We start from the raw sequence: 18,973 nt of genomic DNA on the forward strand, positions 1-18,973 counted from the left end.
AGTTCTGTTTGGACTCTCGTCTTTGTTTTTCATTTCATGTACTAATCTTTCAGGAAAGCCATGCAAATGGAATTAACTAGTTTTATTTAAAACCCACTTTAATCTATTCGTATTTATAATCCATTCAAACACAAATTCCCCCTCATTCACCTCACACCTCAAGTGCTATATTGAACACTTGACTGTTAAAACAATACATGTATCTATTTTTTACAAAGAATGGATTTTTAATCAAAAGAGTAAAAGAATATAAATATCTCGGCATCTGGATAGATGATAAACTCACTTTTAATTTTCATCTCAAAGATCATGTACGTCGATTGCGACAAAAAAATGGCTATTTTTATAGGAACAAAACCACTTTCCTTTTATTTAGAAGGAAAATAATTATCATGGCAGTTTTCACGTCTGTCCCTGATTACGGTGCTGTGGTTTACCGGCATGCATCACATTCATGTCTTCAACTCCTGGACTCAGTCTTTCACTCTGCTGTAAGGTTCAAGGTTCCCAGGAGATGCCTATGACTCACAACATTGTGTCTTATATGGAAAGGCTGGGTGGTCCTCTCTTAAAGGAAGGCATGACGCAAATTGGCACATTGGCACACAGCCCTGTCTGGGAAGCTTCCTCATTATTTGACTAATGCTGCAAATTTCAGATGGGCTTTTTCAGGCGTGAGAGGTTGGAAAGACAGCTTTTAGCTTCAGTGCCCCTGACTCCTCGAACAACTTACAGCAACAAATTAAAATTAATACCTTCATACCCCCTGACCAATTTAGACATATTATCTTAAATCTGCCAAACTCTACCTGTAACTGCTTTAATTAAGCTGTATCACCTTCATTTTAATTCCAGCCATTCTAAATCTCTGTAAATGTTCAAATAGTTGTTTTGTTTTTCTCTTGTATATTTGATGTTTTTGCATTGTATATTGTGTATGTACATTTGTTTTTGCTTTGCATTTGTTTGACTCTACATCATTGCAAATGAGGTTCATCCCTCCATTGATCTTTCGAGTATAAATAAAGGTGAAATGGAATGAAATCTGTTAGCGGCTGTAGCACCTTGTTGTCGTCGTCGTCGTCCCCCCCCGCCCTTGGATCCACCACGGGGCAGCTGCCCTTCTCTCGGGGGGCCTCCCTTCATTAATTGTATCATGACCCCATCTCCCTGGGGGGGGAGAGCAGAGATGAATCCTGTTTAAAGGCGGCAACACTTCCTAGTTGCATGACCGACCAGGCGTGAAGCACACTGGAACGGCTGCTGTTTAATTGGACGAGCCCCGTGGGACGGGAGACGTGTTATTGGCTCTTTAGGAACAGGTGGCGTCTTCTGCTCCCCGTTTGCCAGTTGAACCTGGGCTCCGCCGTTGCTTGAGGTCCTCTTCACCCGACCAACCTCAGCTGTGAGCTGTCGTACCTCCGCTCCTTCGGACAGAGCCGACCTTCACACCCTCGGGGTCGGACTGCTCCCTCCCGGGATTGTGATGCTGTTTTCTCCTTAAGAGTCGGCTATTTGATTACCATTGTTATTTTGTTGAAACAGTGATGGAAAACCTCACGGTAAGACAGAAACTAATTTTTGACATAAAGCATTGAATAGTTCTTGGTGTTGTCTGCTTATCCAGCAAAACCTGGGGACACACAGAACATGTTTTAATTGGCACATTTCTTTTGTTATTTGCATAGACTATTTTCAAGATTAGAATATTATAATTGATCCTCGAAAGCATTCTTATTACAGAGACTCTTCCCACCTGAATGCTACGCGTTTAAATAAATACGGTTAGGCAGAATGATTGTACATTTTGTTCTGGGAACTAAAATAAATATTCCATCCCTGACCCCCCGGACCTGTGACCGGTGGGTTCCGCCTGCAGCCGGAGCAATGGCGGGAGATCGTGAACAAGAAGATGAAGTTCCCGCCGGCGCTCATCACGGCCATCCAGGAGGGGAAGGTGGAGACGGTGAGCGGCCTGCTGAACACCGGCGACGGCATCATCCGGCAGCTGGACGAGTCGGAGGACCGGCTGTGGCGCGAGGCCCTCAACCTGTCCATCCGCCTGGGCAACGAGGGCGTGATGGACGCCCTCATCCACGGGGTCAAGTTCGACTTCCGGCAGATCCACGAGGCGCTGCTGGTCGCCGTGGACACCAACCAGCCCCGCGTGGTCAAGCGGCTGCTGGACCGCCTGGACCAGGAGAAGGGCAACAAGATGGACGTGCACTCCTTCTCCCAGGCCATCTTCGACCACTCCATCGACAACTCGCAGTTCGCCCCGGGCGTGACGCCGCTGACCCTGGCCTGCCAGAAGGACCTGTACGAGATCGTCAGCATGCTGACGCAGAAGGGCCACGAGATCCCCTGGCCGCACAAGATCTCCTGCGCCTGTCTGGAGTGCCGCAACGGCCGGCAGTACGACCTGCTCAAGTTCTCCCTGTCGCGCATCAACACGTACCGCGGCATCGCCAGCCGCGCCTACCTGTCCGTCACCTCGGAGGACGCCATGCTCACCGCCTTCGGCCTCAGCAAGGAGCTCCGCAAGCTGTCCAAGAAGGAGCCCGAGTTCAAGGTAAACGGTGAAGGGACTGCATTTACAGCGCTCTCCCGACCAGCCGCCGCTCAAAGCGCTTTACAATATTACCTAACATTCACCCGTTCATACCGGCATTCGCACACCGACGGGGCTGTCGACCCTGCGAGGCGACAGCCAGCTCGTCGGGAGCAGTCGGGGTGAACGTGGGTGGGTCTTGCAGAGGGACAACCCGGCACTCAGCTAGGAGGAGCCTTGGGATTGAACTAGCAGTGGTGTGTGTGTGTGTGTGTGTGTGCGCGCGTGTGTGTGTGTGCGCGCGCGTGTGTGTGTGTGTGTGTGTGTGTGTGTGTCCGCTCAGCCGCAATACCTGGCGCTGGAGGAGCTGTGTCAGGAGTTTGCGGTGGAGCTGCTGGGAATGTGTCGCAACCAGAGCGAGGTCACCACCATCCTCAACAGCGCCGGGGCGGACCGCTCGGACCCCCAGGACGAGCAGGCCTTCGAGGAGGGGATCCCCAACCTCTCCCGCCTGAGGCTGGCCGTCAACTACAACCAGAAACAGGTGGAGGGGTTTGTTTAGGGGCTGTCCTCCCATCCCATCTTCACCCCACTGTCTTCTGAACAGCTGTCCTCTCTTCATCCTCTGACAGACTGTTTGTGGTTGACAAACACTTGATTTCGCTGCCCTTCATGGTTGTTTGCATGTGTTTTTGGTGTGTGTGTGTGTGTGTGTGTGTGTGTGTGTGTGTGTGTGTGTGTGTGTGTGTGTGTGTGTGTGTGTGTGTGTGTGTGTAGTTTGTGGCTCACCCCATCTGCCAGCAGGTGCTGTCCTCCATCTGGTGTGGTAACCTGGCCGGCTGGCGGGGGAGTCGCACCGCCTGGAAGCTGCTGGTCTCCATCACCATCTTCGTCACCATGCCCTTACTCTGCCTCATCTACTGGATCGCCCCAAAGTCAAAGGTACGGCTCCTCTGTGGTCCTTACTCTAGTAGGGATTCATTTTTTTATGGTCCTTAATGACTTGTATGAAGGAGACTCTTTGGAAAACCCAATGTGCTAAATTACAGCAATGAGGTGAATCAGTCAATTCAATTCATTTGTATTTTTGGAGCCTTTAATCAACGGTACAGTCTCAAAGGCCTTTACAGGTCGTGTGTTTTTGACCCCCCCCCCCCAACCATGGCCCCCCAGAGGGCAAGAAAAAACTCATTTTATTAGCAAGGAGGAAATCTTGAGGAGGAAACAGCTTGGTGGATCCCTCCTTGCTTCAGGAGTGCAATGGGGGGGGGCATCATTTATATACATACATGCATACATACTGTGCATACTTGCATACTGTACTCTTATACACAGGTAAAACATGACACAACAGTCAGTGTGTAAGAAGAAGGTTAAAGGTCAGAACGGTGACCTTGAGCGTCCGGTCCGACTGAAGAACGGAACCATAACACAGCGCGACGTCTCTGTGTTTCTCCAGTTGGGCAAGACACTGAAGATCCCGGTCATCAAGTTCCTGCTGCACTCGGCCTCCTACCTGTGGTTCCTGATCACGCTGCTGGGGGAGTCCATCACCATGGAGCTGTACCGGGACGTGTTCGCTTCCCGCCAGCAGAACATCCTGCACAGCTCCTTCCACATGGTGTGGGTCGTAGGTGGGTCCTGTCTCTCTATCTCCCTCACTCTGTGTCGATCGACCTCCCTCTCTCACCCCATCCTCTCTGTCTCGGTATCTCTACGGCTCCCTCTCTCTGACTCGCTGTCTTTCTCTTGGTTACTCTCTCACCTGCGCTCTCTCTCTCTCTCGCTCACTCTCACTCTCTCACGCTCACGCTCACTCTCACTCACTCACTCAGGCTTTCTCTAGCTCGTGCTCTCTCACTCCCACTCTCACTCTCACTCTAACTCACTCTCACTCAATTAAAAGAACGAGGTTTCCCGTCCTTCAAACAAACCGGACATTTAGGAAAAAACGGAAAACTATGCAACTAATCAACACTGACTTTAACACAAATACTTTACATTGAATACGACACACATTTTACAAATACAGTTAATATATTTAATATAAAAATATTTATTTTTACATACAGAAGAAACATTTTTCAATGTTTGATTTGAACACCAATTTGTATGTTGCATCACCTTACATATAACCTTACATATCAATGAAGAACAAGTCCGTCTTACGACTCTTTTCAGTTTCACTATTGCACAGTGGGGTTCATCCCACCTAATCCTCATGCTATGCTCACTTTCGGCCCACTTCTCTGTTCACCTTCCTTCCGCAACTCATGTCTGCTGCTTAGACTTGTTCAAAGGCCTTATTGCACTCTTCAACCCACTTTGCAACCTCACTGTTTCGCTGTTTGGCCCTCGCTCTCTTCTCCTTCTCCATTTATTCATATATTAATTTATTTGCATAGAAAACATTTTATTTTGCTAACACAGGAAAAAACGGTGTCGTTACATACGACAGTGCAAAAAATTGTACTAAAAGTCTCGTCCTTGTGTCGGTTCTCCAGGGTTCTTCTGGTACGAGTGCAAAGAGGTGTGGATCGAGGGGCTGCGCAGCTACTTCCTGGACTGGTGGAACTGTCTGGACGTGATGGTGCTCAGCATGTACCTGGCCTCCTTCGCCCTCAGGGTGCTCATCATGCTCAAGGGACACTTCCACTGCATGGACCTCAGCGGCAGCGCCGACTGCGTGTACTTCACCCAGACCGGTACGGGGTACCGCTCGCGTTCAGAATAAAGGGGTTGGGGCCGCCCTGGTGGTTCACCGGGGAGAGCGCGCACCTTTAAGGCCCAGTGCTGATCACAACGATCTGAGTTCAACTCCTGACCGTGGCTCTTGGCTGCATGTCCTCCCCTCAATCTCCCGTACCTTTCTGTATATCCCACTTTATAATAAAGCATAGAAAATACACCAAAAATCCAAATCATAATAATAATGGTTTGGAGGAACTGCTTTTTCGTGCTATTTAGTCATTTAGCAGCCCAGGTGAAAGATTCTGGGTTCCCGAACGAGATGCCTAATCCCTACATGATCATCGATGGCATGTATCTGAAAAACTAAAGAACGAACACATTAAGAAAACCCTAACCAACTTGAGGTCAGGGGTTAGGCGTCTTGCTCAAAGACAATAACAGGAAGGCAGCTGGAAGTGAAATGGAGAAATATTCTCTGGGGGTGTTGAACCCGCCGCAGCTGTTATCATTACCCAGACCACATTGGTTGCTGTAATAATAAAAACGATGACGATAGTGATGCTGTTTCTTTAGCTTGTGTTTGTAATACTAATAGTGTGTGTGTGTGTGTGTGTGTGTGTGTGTGTGTGTGTGTGTGTGTGTGTGTGTGTGTGTGTGTGTGTGTGTGTGTGTGTGTGTGTGTGTGTGTGTGCGCGTGCATGCGAGCGACAGTGCGGGACCAGTGGCACCAGGAGGACCCCCAGCTAATCGCGGAGGTCCTGTTTGCGGTGACCAGCATGCTGAGCTTCACGCGGCTGGCCTACATCCTCCCGGCCCAGGAGTCCCTGGGGACGCTGCAGATCTCCATCGGCAAGATGATCGACGACATGATGAGGTGCCAGCAGGGGACCCAAACAATAGACACAACAATAGGGCCGGTTAGCAGGTCGCACACCTACTAGGATGGTGGCCAGGGCGACCCCGGGTTCCTCCTCGCTAATTGCAGACGGCAGGTAGCAAACCAACTGGAACGGTTGCCAGGGCGATCCCGGGTTCTTCCTCGTGATGTGCTGAGTTCCAGTTGTAAAGAGCCATTTGTCACTTTAATAATTGATCCAATGCATTAGTACAGAAGGAGGTTATAGAGCAGAATCGAATGTTGTTGTTTTTTTGTCTTTAGGTTCATGTTCATTCTGATGATCATCGGGACAGCGTTCCTCTGCGGTCTGAACAATATCTATGTTCCTTACGTCATCTCACCGCGCCTCGGCAAGTAAGACTATTTTTCACATTTGAAAACCACATCCAGATTCTGGTCAATGATACAGGCGAACCAGTGATTCATTGCCTGAGTCTGCTTAACTGTAATCAATTCAGTAAATGCATCTTGCTTTCTCTTTTGTCCGATTATCTATCTATTAGCCTCAGGATGAATATATGTATTTTATTTCACTTTGCAATGTCAACAAATGATTAAGTGCACATTCTCCAGAAACAGATAACTAAAGTCACCAGAGGCTGTGCGGTCCCTGCATTTCAGTCTCAGGCGTTTGGTTGCTATTTAAGTTTGGTTTGCTTCCGGCAGGTTTAACGAGACCTTTCGCTTCCTGTTCTGGACCATGTTCGGGGTGGCCAACCAGGACTATGTGGACATGCCGGACTATGTGGTGGCCGAGCTGGTGGGCAGGGTTCTGTACGGCATCTTTACCCTCGTCATCGTCATCGTCCTCCTGAACATGCTTATCGCTATGATCACCAACTCCTTCCAGAAGATAGAGGTATGCACACTAGGGTTATGTCTTCACAACTAAAACTTTTGCACCTTTGATGTCAATTATTTTACTCGATGCTTCTTCTGATGACATGTTTCGAGCTAGCATTAATTATGAATGGTTTCTTCTCCACATAGTGGACCACACCATATACGATTTTAAATGAGTTTGTAGATAAGTTAAACACTATAAACATGGCTTCTTTGCCATTTGAGATCAAGACACACCAAAGGTTTACCTAGGTAAATTAAAACCTGTCGGTGTGGTTTATTAACCATTCCGCCCACTTCCAATATAAACAGAATTCTTTTTTTTGTTTAATATATTTTATTAACAATATGCCAAAATGGACATGAAGAAATTTAATTTTTATTTTATTTTTTTCAACATTTGACAATCGCGTATAAAACATTACTCATATTTCACAATATTTTGACCCAAAAATGGGTAATGTTCAAATAATGCGCAAAAATACTTGTCCCTTTAAGTCCAGATCTTCACCAGAATGTCTATTGAAGTGAATGTTCAAAGAAGGATTACAGAAGGAGCATATACAGTTCAGTACAATATGTCAAAATAAGCAAGTATCAGTACAGTAAAGTAAACCACACGATAATCATTTACCACTCTCTGGTCATTCCTACTCCGAAACGACCATACCACAAAGGAGCAGATTAGTTTTTCGTCCCCTTCCTGCGAGCCTTACGGATGCGGCCGACTCAATATTCGCTACTTCGCAGGACGATGCAGACGTGGAGTGGAAGTTTGCCCGGTCCAAGCTGTACCTCAGCTACTTCAGGGAGGGGCTCACCATGCCCGTGCCCTTCAACATCATCCCCTCCCCGAAGGCCACCTTCTACCTCATCAGGTATATCCGTTACAGTGTACAGCAACTGATGTCATTTTTATTCAATCATACAACGAATAACAGACATTGACAATTCATTACATCGCTACGATTCGATTTGTGACAGGGCCATCTTCAGGCGGATCTGCTGCTGTTGTAACTTAAGCTCTGAGAAAGAATATCCCCCTTTAGACCCGATGGTGAGTTCCATCGCATTACCATGGCTCTAGAAATCTTAATGTAATATTTATAGGGGCGCCCGCTGGCTCACCGGGTCAAGTCCTTACCCCAGTAACCCGGGTTCGATTCCTGCCCGTAGTCCTTTGCCGCCCTCTATCTCCCATTCCTTCCTGTCTATCTCACATTAGAATAAGGCATAAAAATGCAAAAATAAATCGTATTATTTTTCGATTTTTTTAACATGAATTATAAAGAAAAATATGTAAATATGCGTCTTTTATAATCCAATGTGTGCGGTGTGCAGTATCCCCCTATGCAGTCCAACGAGAAGGGCTCTGAGGACAGTCAGATCTCCTACCGACAGCAGGTTATCCGGGCTCTGGTGCAGCGCTACATCGAGTCGGCCCGCAGGGAGTTTGAGGAGACCAAGAGGAAAGGTACACGCGGCCGCTGCTGTCCAACACTCCCCCGCCTCACTTTGATCAATGTGATGGATGGATGGATGGATGGATGGATGGATGGATGGATGGATGGATGGATGGATGGATGGATGGATGGATGGATGGATGGATGGATGGATGGATGGATGGATGGATGAGGATGGATGGATGGATGGAGGATGGATGGATGGATGGATGGATGGATGGATGGATGGATGATGGATGGATGGATGGATGGATGGATGGATGGGGATGGATGGATGGATGGATGGATGGATGGATGGATGGATGGATGGATGGATGGATGGATGGATGGATGGATGGATGGATGGATGGATGGATGGATGGATGGATGGATGGATGGATGGATGGATGGATGGATGGATGGATGGATGGATGGATGGTGACTGATGGATGGATGGATGGATGGATGGATGGATGGATGGATGATGGATGGATGGATGGATGGATGGATGGATGGATGGATGGATGGATGGATGGGAGATGGATGGATGGATGGATGGATGGATGGATGGATGGATGGATGGATGGATGGATGGATGGATGGATAACAACTTTATTAATCCCCCGTAGGGGTAATTCCTTTGATACAACAACCTAGCAGCAGTGGAAAACACAGGATAAGATACTAAACAATAAAAATTAGTATTAATGAAAACAAAAACAGACGCTAAAGTAAATGCTTAAGTAAAGACAAACAGAAAAAACAGGGCAACCAAAACAGACGGTGTAAACAATATTAATTATAAATGATAAAGTGGCAGTACTTAGGTGATGTCCTTTAGTGGTTGCCCTCGAATCCAGACGGGTTGTATTAAGACAAAGAGCCCACTCCTTCACCGACGTCTTTCAAATCAAATTCTGATTGCCTGGTCTTTCTATGCGCAGACATCGGGAACCGCATCTCGGCGCTGAGCAAAGTGATGGGCCGGCTGCACAGCGAGATGAAGGTGGTGCAGCAGCTGCTGGCGAAGGAGGGGTTCAGCGGCAAGGGGGGCGCCCCCCAGGAGGGCTCCTCCATCCTGGGGAAATACATCCTGGGGGCCAAGAACAACTTTAAAGGCTTCAACAAGGACCAGACGGAGAGAGCCCTCCCTGTGACGGTGCACCACGGGCTGGAGGAGGAGGCCGCGCACCAGGGGCAGGGCGGGGACCCGGACAGAGGCGCTGCAGAGGCGGCGCCGCGGACCCCCTCGCCAGAGGAGAGCGCCGAGAGGGGGGCAGGGGGCGGATCGGAGGGGGGGCTCGAGAGGGCGGTGGCGGCGGTGGCGGCCTGTGTCGTCATTAACATGGAGGAAGGTCGCGCTCCGGGCCCGACGGAGGACGAGAGAGGGGAGACGGCCGACGGGACGGAGCCGGCGGCCGACGCCGAGAACACGGCCAGCACAACCCCGGAGGACACGAGCGGATCGTCAGCGGGTCAGAAGGCCTCAGGCGAGGCTGCGGCTGTGGCAGTGGCAGGGGGGGGGGGGGGAGGCCCAGGAGGAAAGATGGAGAGAGGTCTTGAAAAAGGAGGATGGGAAGACGGAGAAAAAGAGTGAACGAGGTACGGACCAGAACGGCAGCACGGTGGGAGAAAAGCCCAGCGAGGAGAAGGTGGACGCGTCGGAGGCTAAGGTGACCGGCGCAAGGACCGATACGGAAGGGAAGGGGGAGGAGACGAAACAGAAGGCGGACGGATCCAAGAAGACAGTCGTGTGGGAGGACTCTGGGAAACCCGGGAAGGTGAAGGGGGTCCCCTCTCCGACAGGAAGCAGCAGCTCTCAGGACACTGGCTTCGGTTCACAGGAGGGAGACAGGCCTACGGCAGGACGACGCTAGCGTGATACGCCTCTTGAGCGTGACACGTCCCATGATGGCCTTAGTGGAGGGTCGGCGACGGCATTAGTGTCTGATATAACGAAACAATAAGTGCTTTTAACTACGATAGAACATTCCAAACAGCATGACCAATACAAATGCATCCAAAGAAGGTGATTTTGATTGTTACTTTTCAAAATAAAACGATTGAAGATAAACGTTGTCGAGAGTTTGATTCGATGGTTGTTCAACCCCATGTTCAGTCTGTGCGCATGTGTTTCTACCAGCGTGTGTGTGTTATGCTACAGTAGGTGCATGTCTCAGCTTGCTTCACACATGCCGATCCCAGGAGGCCCAGCGCCAGCACATTAGCTTGTTAGTTTGTCACCTGCGGTGTCGCATCCCCCCCCCGTCCCCCACCCTGTCCCAGGGGTCTTAACATCAGCCCCACCCCCCCTTCACTCCAGTCGGAAACAACAACATGCTGCCAGGTTTATATTGTATCATTGTTGGCACCAATCTGCCCACAAACTGTCTAGGTTCCAGCTGTGGAATGCTGCTGTTGTGGAGCGTTCCATGTTCTACTGGAATACGTGAAAGTCCATGAAAGAGTTCTCTGTGGTCCGTGAATTCCTACTTTGGGGTTATTTGATATTAAGCCCAATATGGTCATGGGAGATTGAGGACTTAAAAGCTATAGATATTTTGATTTAGCTTTATAATGGTCTGTTAAAGCTTCCGCATTTACAAATGAATGATTTGGACCCAGAAGCAAACTACATATCAGTCACTGTAAACATTTAAGTTGGCAGCTTAACTGGTTTATTGGGATGCTCGCCTCGCTAATTAAACACGATAGCTCTCCTCAAATGAAGGGAACATTAGAAAAATTAACTCTTTAGCTGCAGTCATGTTTTTCATCGTAATTTTGTTTATAGTAAAAAATATTTAAATTTTCAAACATTTTAGATACAGACATGAAGTTGATTAACCAGTTGTGATCCACCACAATTGACATAAAATAGCTGCTGTGAATGTACATTATATTGGAGCAGCAGAAAATGTATAAATAATGTGATCCATTAGCTTTGAGTACAAAAACATTTCAGTCTTCACCATTTATAAAACATTGAAATAAAAACAAAGCAATAAAAGTAGAGTATTTCATGGAGAATGATGGATTGAAGATGGAATGGGTTCAGAGGTCAGGACCCAACCCTTAGACATTCAACCCCTCTTTGACAGGCGTCTCCGGGGTTCGGCCCTCCTCTGAGACACTCGTGTCAGCCAGTGCCTCATTTAGCTTCTCCATGTCCAGGGTGAACTGGATTGGGTTGGCTGCTGGCTTGGTCCTCAGGTAGTACATCCCTGTCTTCAGACCCTGTGAAAGCAATCAAGTATTTTTACACTCTTAATCATCTCCATCACTATAGTCAAGGCTATTTAGCAGAGATTCTCCCTTCCCTTTCTTACCAGCTTCCAGCCGTAGAAGTGCATGCTGCTCAGCTTGCCGTAGTTGGGCTGTGCGATGTGGATGTTGAGGGACTGGCTCTGGTCGATGAAGGCTCCGCGGTCGGCAGCCATCTTGAGCACGGTCTTCTGGGAGATCTCCCACACAGTCTTGTACAGCTGCTTCAGGTCCTCTGGGATCCCCGCAATGCCCTGTGGAGGGGATTACCGGTACAGGGAAGGTTTTCCTCAATGCATAACCCCATTTAAACCTATACTGTTGAGACAATACCCTAAACCTAAAGTGGGGCGTTGTGGGTTGTGTCATTACCTGGACCGAGCCGTTGTTAGCTATCAGCTGGTTCTTCATGTCATCGTTCCAAAATGCTCTCTCCGTCAGGTCCTTCAGCAGGTGGGGGTTAACCATCTGGTGGAGAAACCGACATGGAGGATTCGTCATCACATCTTCAACCGCTTATCCGGGGACCGGTTGCTGGAGAAGCAGCTCTATCAGGGCGCCCCAGACTTCCCTTTCCCGGGTCAATATGGATCAGCTCTGATGTTTGGGACCCGATGTGTTCCCGGGCCAGTGTTGAGATATAATCTCTCCACCCAGTCCTCGGTCTTCCCCGGGGTCTCCTACCCCGCTGGTCGTGCCTGGAACCCCTCCCTAAGGAGGCGCCCAGGGGGTGTCCTCACCAGATGAACCACCTCAACTGACTCTTTTCTGAGCAGAGGAGCAGCGGCTCTACTCGGCGTTCCTCACGGGGGGGGCTGAGCTTCTCACCCGATCACTAAGGCAGACACTGGCCAACCTACAGAGAAAACCCACCTCGGCCGCTTGTCCCCGCAATCTCGTTATTTTGGTCACGACTCAGGACCCATCGTTCATGACCATAGACGGGTGTAGGAACGAAGATGGAGGATTCAGTGAAAATAAAATACAATTTCTCTGAAAGCTTACAATTCGATACAGATTAGAAATTCTTTCTGAAGAGATAGTTATAGTTTCTCGAAAATGACGTAACGGTGGTAGATGGCGCTCCAGAAGGCTACCAACCTGGAACTCCCCAGACAGAACCCTGCGTGTGTAGATGTTGCTGGTGTAGGGCTCAATGGACTCGTTGTTACCCAGGATCTGGGCGGTGGAGGCGGTGGGCATGGGAGCCAGCAGCAGACTGTTTCTCACCCCGTGCCTGAAGAAAACAATGTCCTACGTCAACCGTTGGCGGCTTCAAGAAACCACACAGCCAGAGCAACAACAGCCGCCACACAGCGAGCGCCTTTCAACTCCAGGAACTCACTGTGCGATCTTCTCCTTGAGGGCTTTCCAGTCCCACAAGTCTGTTGGAGTTTTCTCCCACATGTCATACTGAAGGATCTGTAAGGTAACGACAAAATGGCCATCTTAGAGTGCATTAAAAAAAACCTGCTAAACCTGATTGCAATCAAGATGGCTGAAACAGGAACCAAAGTTGTTATTGCCCATAAAAAAAACCTAAAACAAACAATGACTTTTAATCAGGTGCTAAATAATAATAATAAAAAAAAAATACATTTAATTTAGAGGCGCCTTTCAAGACACCCAGACTATATGCTCTTACAGAGCATATAGACTATATGCTCTTACAGAGCATATAGTCATCATAAATCGTTTAAAAAAATAAACAAGAAATTGTGGAAAAAATAAATAAACATAAAAAATAAAAAATAAATAAAACGAAAACAAGACAAAACAAAACAAACAAACAATCACGTTAGACGTTGTGTGTGAGTTTGAACAGGTGAGTTTTGAGTTTTTAAATAAGGCTTTGGGGAATAGCAAACCAACTGTACTCACTCCCTTGCTGACGGGTGATCCAGGGTAGGTCTGGTAGCTGCCGTGCACAGCAGCCAGCTCACAGCTGGACTCCAGGGCAGCATAGTAGATGGTCTCAAAGATCTGGATGTTGAGCAGCTGGGCCTCGGGGCTTTCGAAGGGGAACCGCATGAGGATGAAGGCGTCGGCCAGGCCCTGGACGCCGATGCCGATAGGCCTGTGGCGCTTGTTGGAGTTCAGTGCCTTCAAAAAGGCAGGAAGGGGGGAAATATTTTGGCGGGGACTCGACCACGATTCATCCGGTCATAAAACGAGATTCTGTATAAAAAGGTGAAAGATAGTCATACCTCAACCACCGGATAGAAGTTGATGTCTATTATTTTGTTGAGGTTCTTCACAATGACTTTGGTGACGTACGCTAAGCGTTTGAAGTCAAACGTTCTCTCGGGGGTGACGTACATGTTGAGAGCAATAGAGGCCAGGTTGCAAACGGCAATCTGAGGAACACACACACATACCAACATTAAACCAACCATACAGAACGTTATGCAGTCAAGTACAGCTAGACAGCCCTCGATCAATTCTAGTATCAGTGACCAGCTTACAAAATCAACATGAACCTATTACAGACCATTTCAGATACCTGCAACATCAGAATAAGAAGGACTTTGTTACACCTTATTGTACAAAAAGAGTAAAATTCCTAGGTTTGGTTCCTCAACCGCCACATATCATCAATACAAGATAAAATAAATAATCACAAGTACAAATAAAAAGATGTAAAAATAAGTAGCAGCATTGATCACACTAATAATAATAAAATAAAGTAACTAATAATGAGAGAAACTGAAACCATGGTAATAAGTGATGAGGTGTAGTAAACGGTAAGTGTAAAGTATGGGGCCTGTGCCGGGGTTACGCCACCCACCTCGTCCTTGCTGGTGTACTCCACGATCTCCGTGCACAGGTTGCTGCACTTGATGGTGCCCAGGTTCTGCTGGTTGCTCTTCCTGTTGCAGGCGTCCTTGTAGAGGATGTATGGCGTGCCCGTCTCCGTCTGGGACTCGATGATGGCGTACCACACTTGCTGGGCCTTCACCACGCGCTTGGCCTTGCCCTGCTTCTCGTAGCTGGGGAGAGAACGCACCGTTGGTTAGAGAGGGGGGGGACATTCTAGACTTTTGGTCTGTCCGTTGTGGATGCTTGGGTGGTGTGACCAATCATGCTTGGTTACCCGGTGTAGAGCTTCTCAAACTCCTCTCCCCAACACTCGTCCAGCCCGGGACAGTCGCTGGGACACATCAGGGACCAGTCCTGAGACATGGGGAGAACAATATAGAGTTTAGACTAGATCACTGGACTCTAGGTTCCATAAACATCTAGAGGAATAAATAAAAGATAGACAAGACAGACTATCAACCTTCAAGCATAATGCTAACAACGTGGGGAACCAACCTGGTTGCTCTCCACACGCTCCATGAAGAGATCTGGTATCCACATGCCGTAGAACAGGTCTCTGGCCCGCTGCTCCTCCTTACCGGTGTTCTTCTTCAGCTCCAGGAACTCAAACACATCTGCATGCCAGGGCTCTAGATACATGGCAAAGGCTCCAGGCCTCTGGAGCAAACAAAAAAAAAAGCAAAGATGTTAATGAAACATTGGAGTGCTCTTTACAGAGGAGATCAACACTTTATTCAAATCAATAAGTCAATAGTTAGCAAGGTGGGGGGTTAGGCATGCTCCTCAAAAGATGCCCACAGGTAGCGTGCGGACATCGGGGATCGACCTCATAACATTAAGGCTGGGGGTCCGATAGCCGGACTGTGTGTGTGTACCCGGTTGCCTCCCTGGTCGACGTAGCGGGCCGTGTTGTTGTACACGCGAAGCATCGGGACCAAGCCGTTTGAATTGCCATTTGTCTGAAGAGCAAAAACATCAGTGCAAAGAGTTAGATAATGATTTGTATTGAAGACCATTGTACACTATAGTCCGCATATGGTCTGGTTTCGTGGACCGACCCCGGCGATGTAACTGCCTGTGGCCCGGATACAGCTGACTGCCACACCAATGCCCCCTGCTGACTTGGAGATCAGGGCGCAGCTCTTCAGCGTGTCGTAGATTCCATCAATGCTGTCATCTTTCATGGCGAGCAAGAAACAGCTATAAGAAAATCAGTGGGAAAGTAGTGGGGAAGTAGGTATGGTTAAGATTGATGAATTGATGTTTGACCTTTTAGTTGGTTGGTGCCGTCATCGAGGATGGCAGCCTGTTACAGTAGCTCCTGCAGTGCATAGCTTTTTTGTTGCTTTCTACACTATAATTTCCACTTTCCATCTTTCTAGCATTAAGCTAGAAGGTACCTTTATCATCTTGTATACTTTTACATCCTTTTTCTCTATACCTTGATACATTAGTACTTTGTATTTTTATATTATTATTCATTATTATTTTTTTGTATTGTATCTTATCCTGTGTTTTCCACTGCAGCTGGGCTGTTGTAACAAAGGAATTTCCCCTTTGGGGGATTATTAAAGTTTTTATCTGTGTATCTATCCATTTGATATGCTTCTCCAATAGCCCAAAACCAAAAGCCCAACAAATACCAGGGGATCCTGTACCTTGACAGCTGGGGCCTGTTGGTGCCAGCGTTGAACAGGGTGGGGGAGGCGTGGGTGAACCACTTCTCTGACAGCAGGTTGTAAGTCTCGATGGCAGAGTCGATGTCCCTCTTGTGGACACCCACTGCCACTCTCATCAGCATGTGCTGTGGCCTCTCTGCCACTACATAAACACAGCGGGGGGGGATATAAACAGAAGAATAACAGACCGCAGCAGCAGATGTTTTCCCTGGGGGCCACATAAAACGGTTCAATTCCCTGCTTACCTTTGCCGTTTATCTTCAGAAGATAGGATCGCTCAAGTGTCTAGAAGCAAGAAAGTGAAGTTAGCATACTTTAGTTACCGTAATGACCAGAGAAGCTAGTTGGTTTCCGGCTTGTTTCATCTATCATAATAAAAACATACCTTAAAGCCAAAGAAGTTGTAGGAGAAGTCTCGGTCAAATATGATGGCTGAGTTGAGGCGCTGTGGAAAGAGGGAGAAAGGAGGAAGCAGTTTAGAATCATAAAGCATGAAGGAAAGAGATTGTGAGGTAAAAACAACAACAACACTTGCATCTTTGTTGTCGAGCACAATATCAAGCGTGTCCTTGGAGATCATGGGAGAGTGGCGCTGGTTCAGGGGGTTGATGTAGTTGTACAGGTCCTCCATCACATCTGAATTCACCAAAGAACAAGTGAGACATTGGCTTAGAGGTAGATGACTTGCCAAAAATGTACAGAAGGTGTTTCTAAACGTTTGTCTCTATCCAAGGTACGGCTAGGACAAATGTAAGTTAGAGTTGGAAAATGGTAGTAATCATAATAATATTATTGTTATATCTTGATGAAAGTTACTGAGTTACAGAGTTTGTTTTCATCTTTATATTGACTTTTCCAGGTCTATAAAAAAATAACAAATATAAATAGAAAAGTAGTACAAAAATACAGTTTGCATAAATTGGCGTAAGTTTTATGCATTTAAAAAGCAATGATAATAGACACGTTCGCAGACTATCACAGCCTATGTATGTGGTTTATGAGCCTTGCTCCGCCCACAGAGTACCCACCGCTGAACATCTTCCTGGTCTCCTTGTGTAGGTTGGAAACAGCGATTCTTGCCGCCAGAATGGCGTAGTCTGGGTACTTGGTGGTGAGGCTGGCGGCCATCTCTGCCGCAAAGGTGTCAAGCTCTACCGTCGTCACCCCGTTGTACAGCCCCTCGATGACCTTCATAGTAATCTGGGTCTGTTAAACACAGCATCTTTAGGACCGTGGTATAGATCAATGACAGCAGACCAGTGTGCAGAGTAAGCCTTCAGAGTGAGAGAGGGGGATCGGACTTACAGGATCCACAAAGTCGGAGTTAAGTCCATAACAAAGCTTCTGAATGCGAGATGTGATTTTGTCAAACATAACACGCTCCAGGCGTCCATCTGAAAATAGAAATGCAACGTTTGTAGCGACAACTTTATTTTTTGTAATGATGAAATTGTACGATTAACGGTAAATGTAAAAAAATAAAAAAAGAGCTGCAAGCTGTAAAAACTGTTAACAAGTTGTAGTTCCATATAGGCCCTAGGCATTTTTAAATAATTGAATTTACGGTTACACAACATGCTATGTATTGCATGACGATAGTCCAAATTGCGTCATGGAATTAAAGTGAAGCTCCAGGTTTAAAATCTGAAGGTTTTGGTTTTGGAGCAAACTAAACAAAATTGTAGCAAAAGTCTTATTTCAAAGCAGTCATGTACAACGTTATAAAAGCAAAATCGTTGGCGGCACCGCTGACAATGAAGCTCAAATATGATGACTTGCAAGTGGCTTTGGTATTTACAGCGTTCTGTTTTGGTTAGGCTTATAGCGATTGAATTTTTCTTTTAATTTCCCATATTTATAGCAAACTAACATCAGCCCATTAAAAAACGAAGTGGCCTTGTGAGACATTTAACTGATAAGACCAATGTTATTGTACCACCACTATAAACCTCAAAGCACCGTTCTGATCATTTAGAGGGGGGGGGGGGCGGGGGGAGAATTTATGTAACTTGCCTAATAAAGTTCGCCATTAGTTGGTGTGATATATTTACATTAATACAATCTAAAGAAATAGCTGTAAATAATTATGTTGATTAAGAGTAGGCCTACTCACCTCGCTTGAGCACATGCATGCTGGCAAGAGGTTCGGGGGAATTGGCAATACTAATTCAAGCCTACAGCTATTTTAAATGAATCACCTCTTATTATTAAAAAACAACAAGCGCCAAAACAGTAAACTGACAGCACGTAAACCCGCGACTGCCTGGGCTTTATTGTATTTTGATTAGCGCGAAAAAAATCAAAAAGTTTTGCGTCAGAGGTTAAAACCAATCAGCAAAGAGCTGAAACAAGGCATGGACCTATTAAAGAAAGGTTCAAGGACCGGCATTGTTCCGGCCCTTTGCTGATTGGTTTAGATCTCTGTTCTGGCTCTTTGCTGATGGGTTTAGACCTCTGACGCAGACTTAGAACGATACGTCCTTCTTTTCCCATCACATTGCAAAGCTGCCACAGTATGTCCCTGAGGAGGCTTCTTTTCATATATAATATGCTTTTATAAGAACATACAAATGACTTTGTGTGTGTGTGTGTGTGTGTGTGTGTGTGTGTGTGTGTGTGTGTGTGTGTGTGAGAGAGCGTGTGTTTGTGATTGTTCGTGTGCGTGTGTGTGTGCATGCGTGCGGAGGCTGCTTCAGGGCATGGACATAATCAGGGCCGAGGTCCTAGGTGCAGTTGCGCAGGTTCTTTTTCCTGAAGTAAGGTTCCTTACTGAGGTAAATTACCC

At 47.2% G+C, this 18,973-nt stretch overlaps 2 protein-coding genes across 2 annotated transcripts; one reads left to right on the top strand and one right to left on the bottom strand.

The window, feature by feature from the left end:
* Positions 1-1,491: 1,491 nt before the first annotated feature.
* Positions 1,492-10,302, top strand: LOC130385975 (short transient receptor potential channel 2-like). Its single transcript, XM_056594761.1, has 14 exons — positions 1,492-1,562; positions 1,880-2,572; positions 2,895-3,095; positions 3,329-3,493; positions 4,011-4,185; positions 5,056-5,256; positions 5,954-6,116; positions 6,402-6,494; positions 6,807-6,999; positions 7,734-7,861; positions 7,968-8,040; positions 8,325-8,457; positions 9,370-9,892; positions 10,047-10,302. The coding sequence occupies exons 1-14, from the start codon at positions 1,548-1,550 to the stop codon at positions 10,300-10,302; spliced, it is 3,012 nt and encodes a 1,003-aa protein (XP_056450736.1). The 5' UTR covers positions 1,492-1,547.
* Positions 10,303-10,869: 567 nt separating this feature from the next.
* On the bottom strand, positions 10,870-18,506 carry LOC130385174 (ribonucleoside-diphosphate reductase large subunit-like). Its single transcript, XM_056593535.1, has 19 exons — positions 18,302-18,506; positions 17,494-17,582; positions 17,217-17,394; positions 16,724-16,824; positions 16,574-16,633; positions 16,434-16,473; positions 16,168-16,330; positions 15,568-15,709; positions 15,385-15,468; positions 15,005-15,166; positions 14,784-14,863; positions 14,478-14,679; positions 13,897-14,046; positions 13,571-13,792; positions 13,035-13,111; positions 12,791-12,926; positions 12,062-12,157; positions 11,755-11,943; positions 10,870-11,662 (listed from the first exon to the last, which is right to left on the bottom strand). Exons 1-19 carry the CDS (start codon positions 18,318-18,320, stop codon positions 11,501-11,503), a joined length of 2,352 nt encoding a protein of 783 aa, XP_056449510.1. The 5' UTR covers positions 18,321-18,506; the 3' UTR covers positions 10,870-11,500.
* Between the last annotated feature and the right edge of the window lie 467 nt (positions 18,507-18,973).

The sequence above is a fragment of the Gadus chalcogrammus genome, chromosome 7, assembly GCF_026213295.1.
Source record: "Gadus chalcogrammus isolate NIFS_2021 chromosome 7, NIFS_Gcha_1.0, whole genome shotgun sequence".
Lineage (NCBI taxonomy): Eukaryota > Metazoa > Chordata > Actinopteri > Gadiformes > Gadidae > Gadus > Gadus chalcogrammus.

Coding starts and splice junctions, on each gene's coding strand:
- LOC130385975 (XM_056594761.1), top strand. Junction 4,186..5,055: donor CCACATGGTGTGGGTCGTAG/GTGGGTCCTGTC, acceptor TCGGTTCTCCAG/GGTTCTTCTGGTACGAGTGC. Junction 8,041..8,324: donor ATCCCCCTTTAGACCCGATG/GTGAGTTCCATC, acceptor TGCGGTGTGCAG/TATCCCCCTATGCAGTCCAA.
- LOC130385174 (XM_056593535.1), bottom strand. Junction 16,331..16,433: donor TCTGAAGATAAACGGCAAAG/GTAAGCAGGGAA, acceptor GTGTTTATGTAG/TGGCAGAGAGGCCACAGCAC. Junction 11,944..12,061: donor CTAACAACGGCTCGGTCCAG/GTAATGACACAA, acceptor TCCCCTCCACAG/GGCATTGCGGGGATCCCAGA.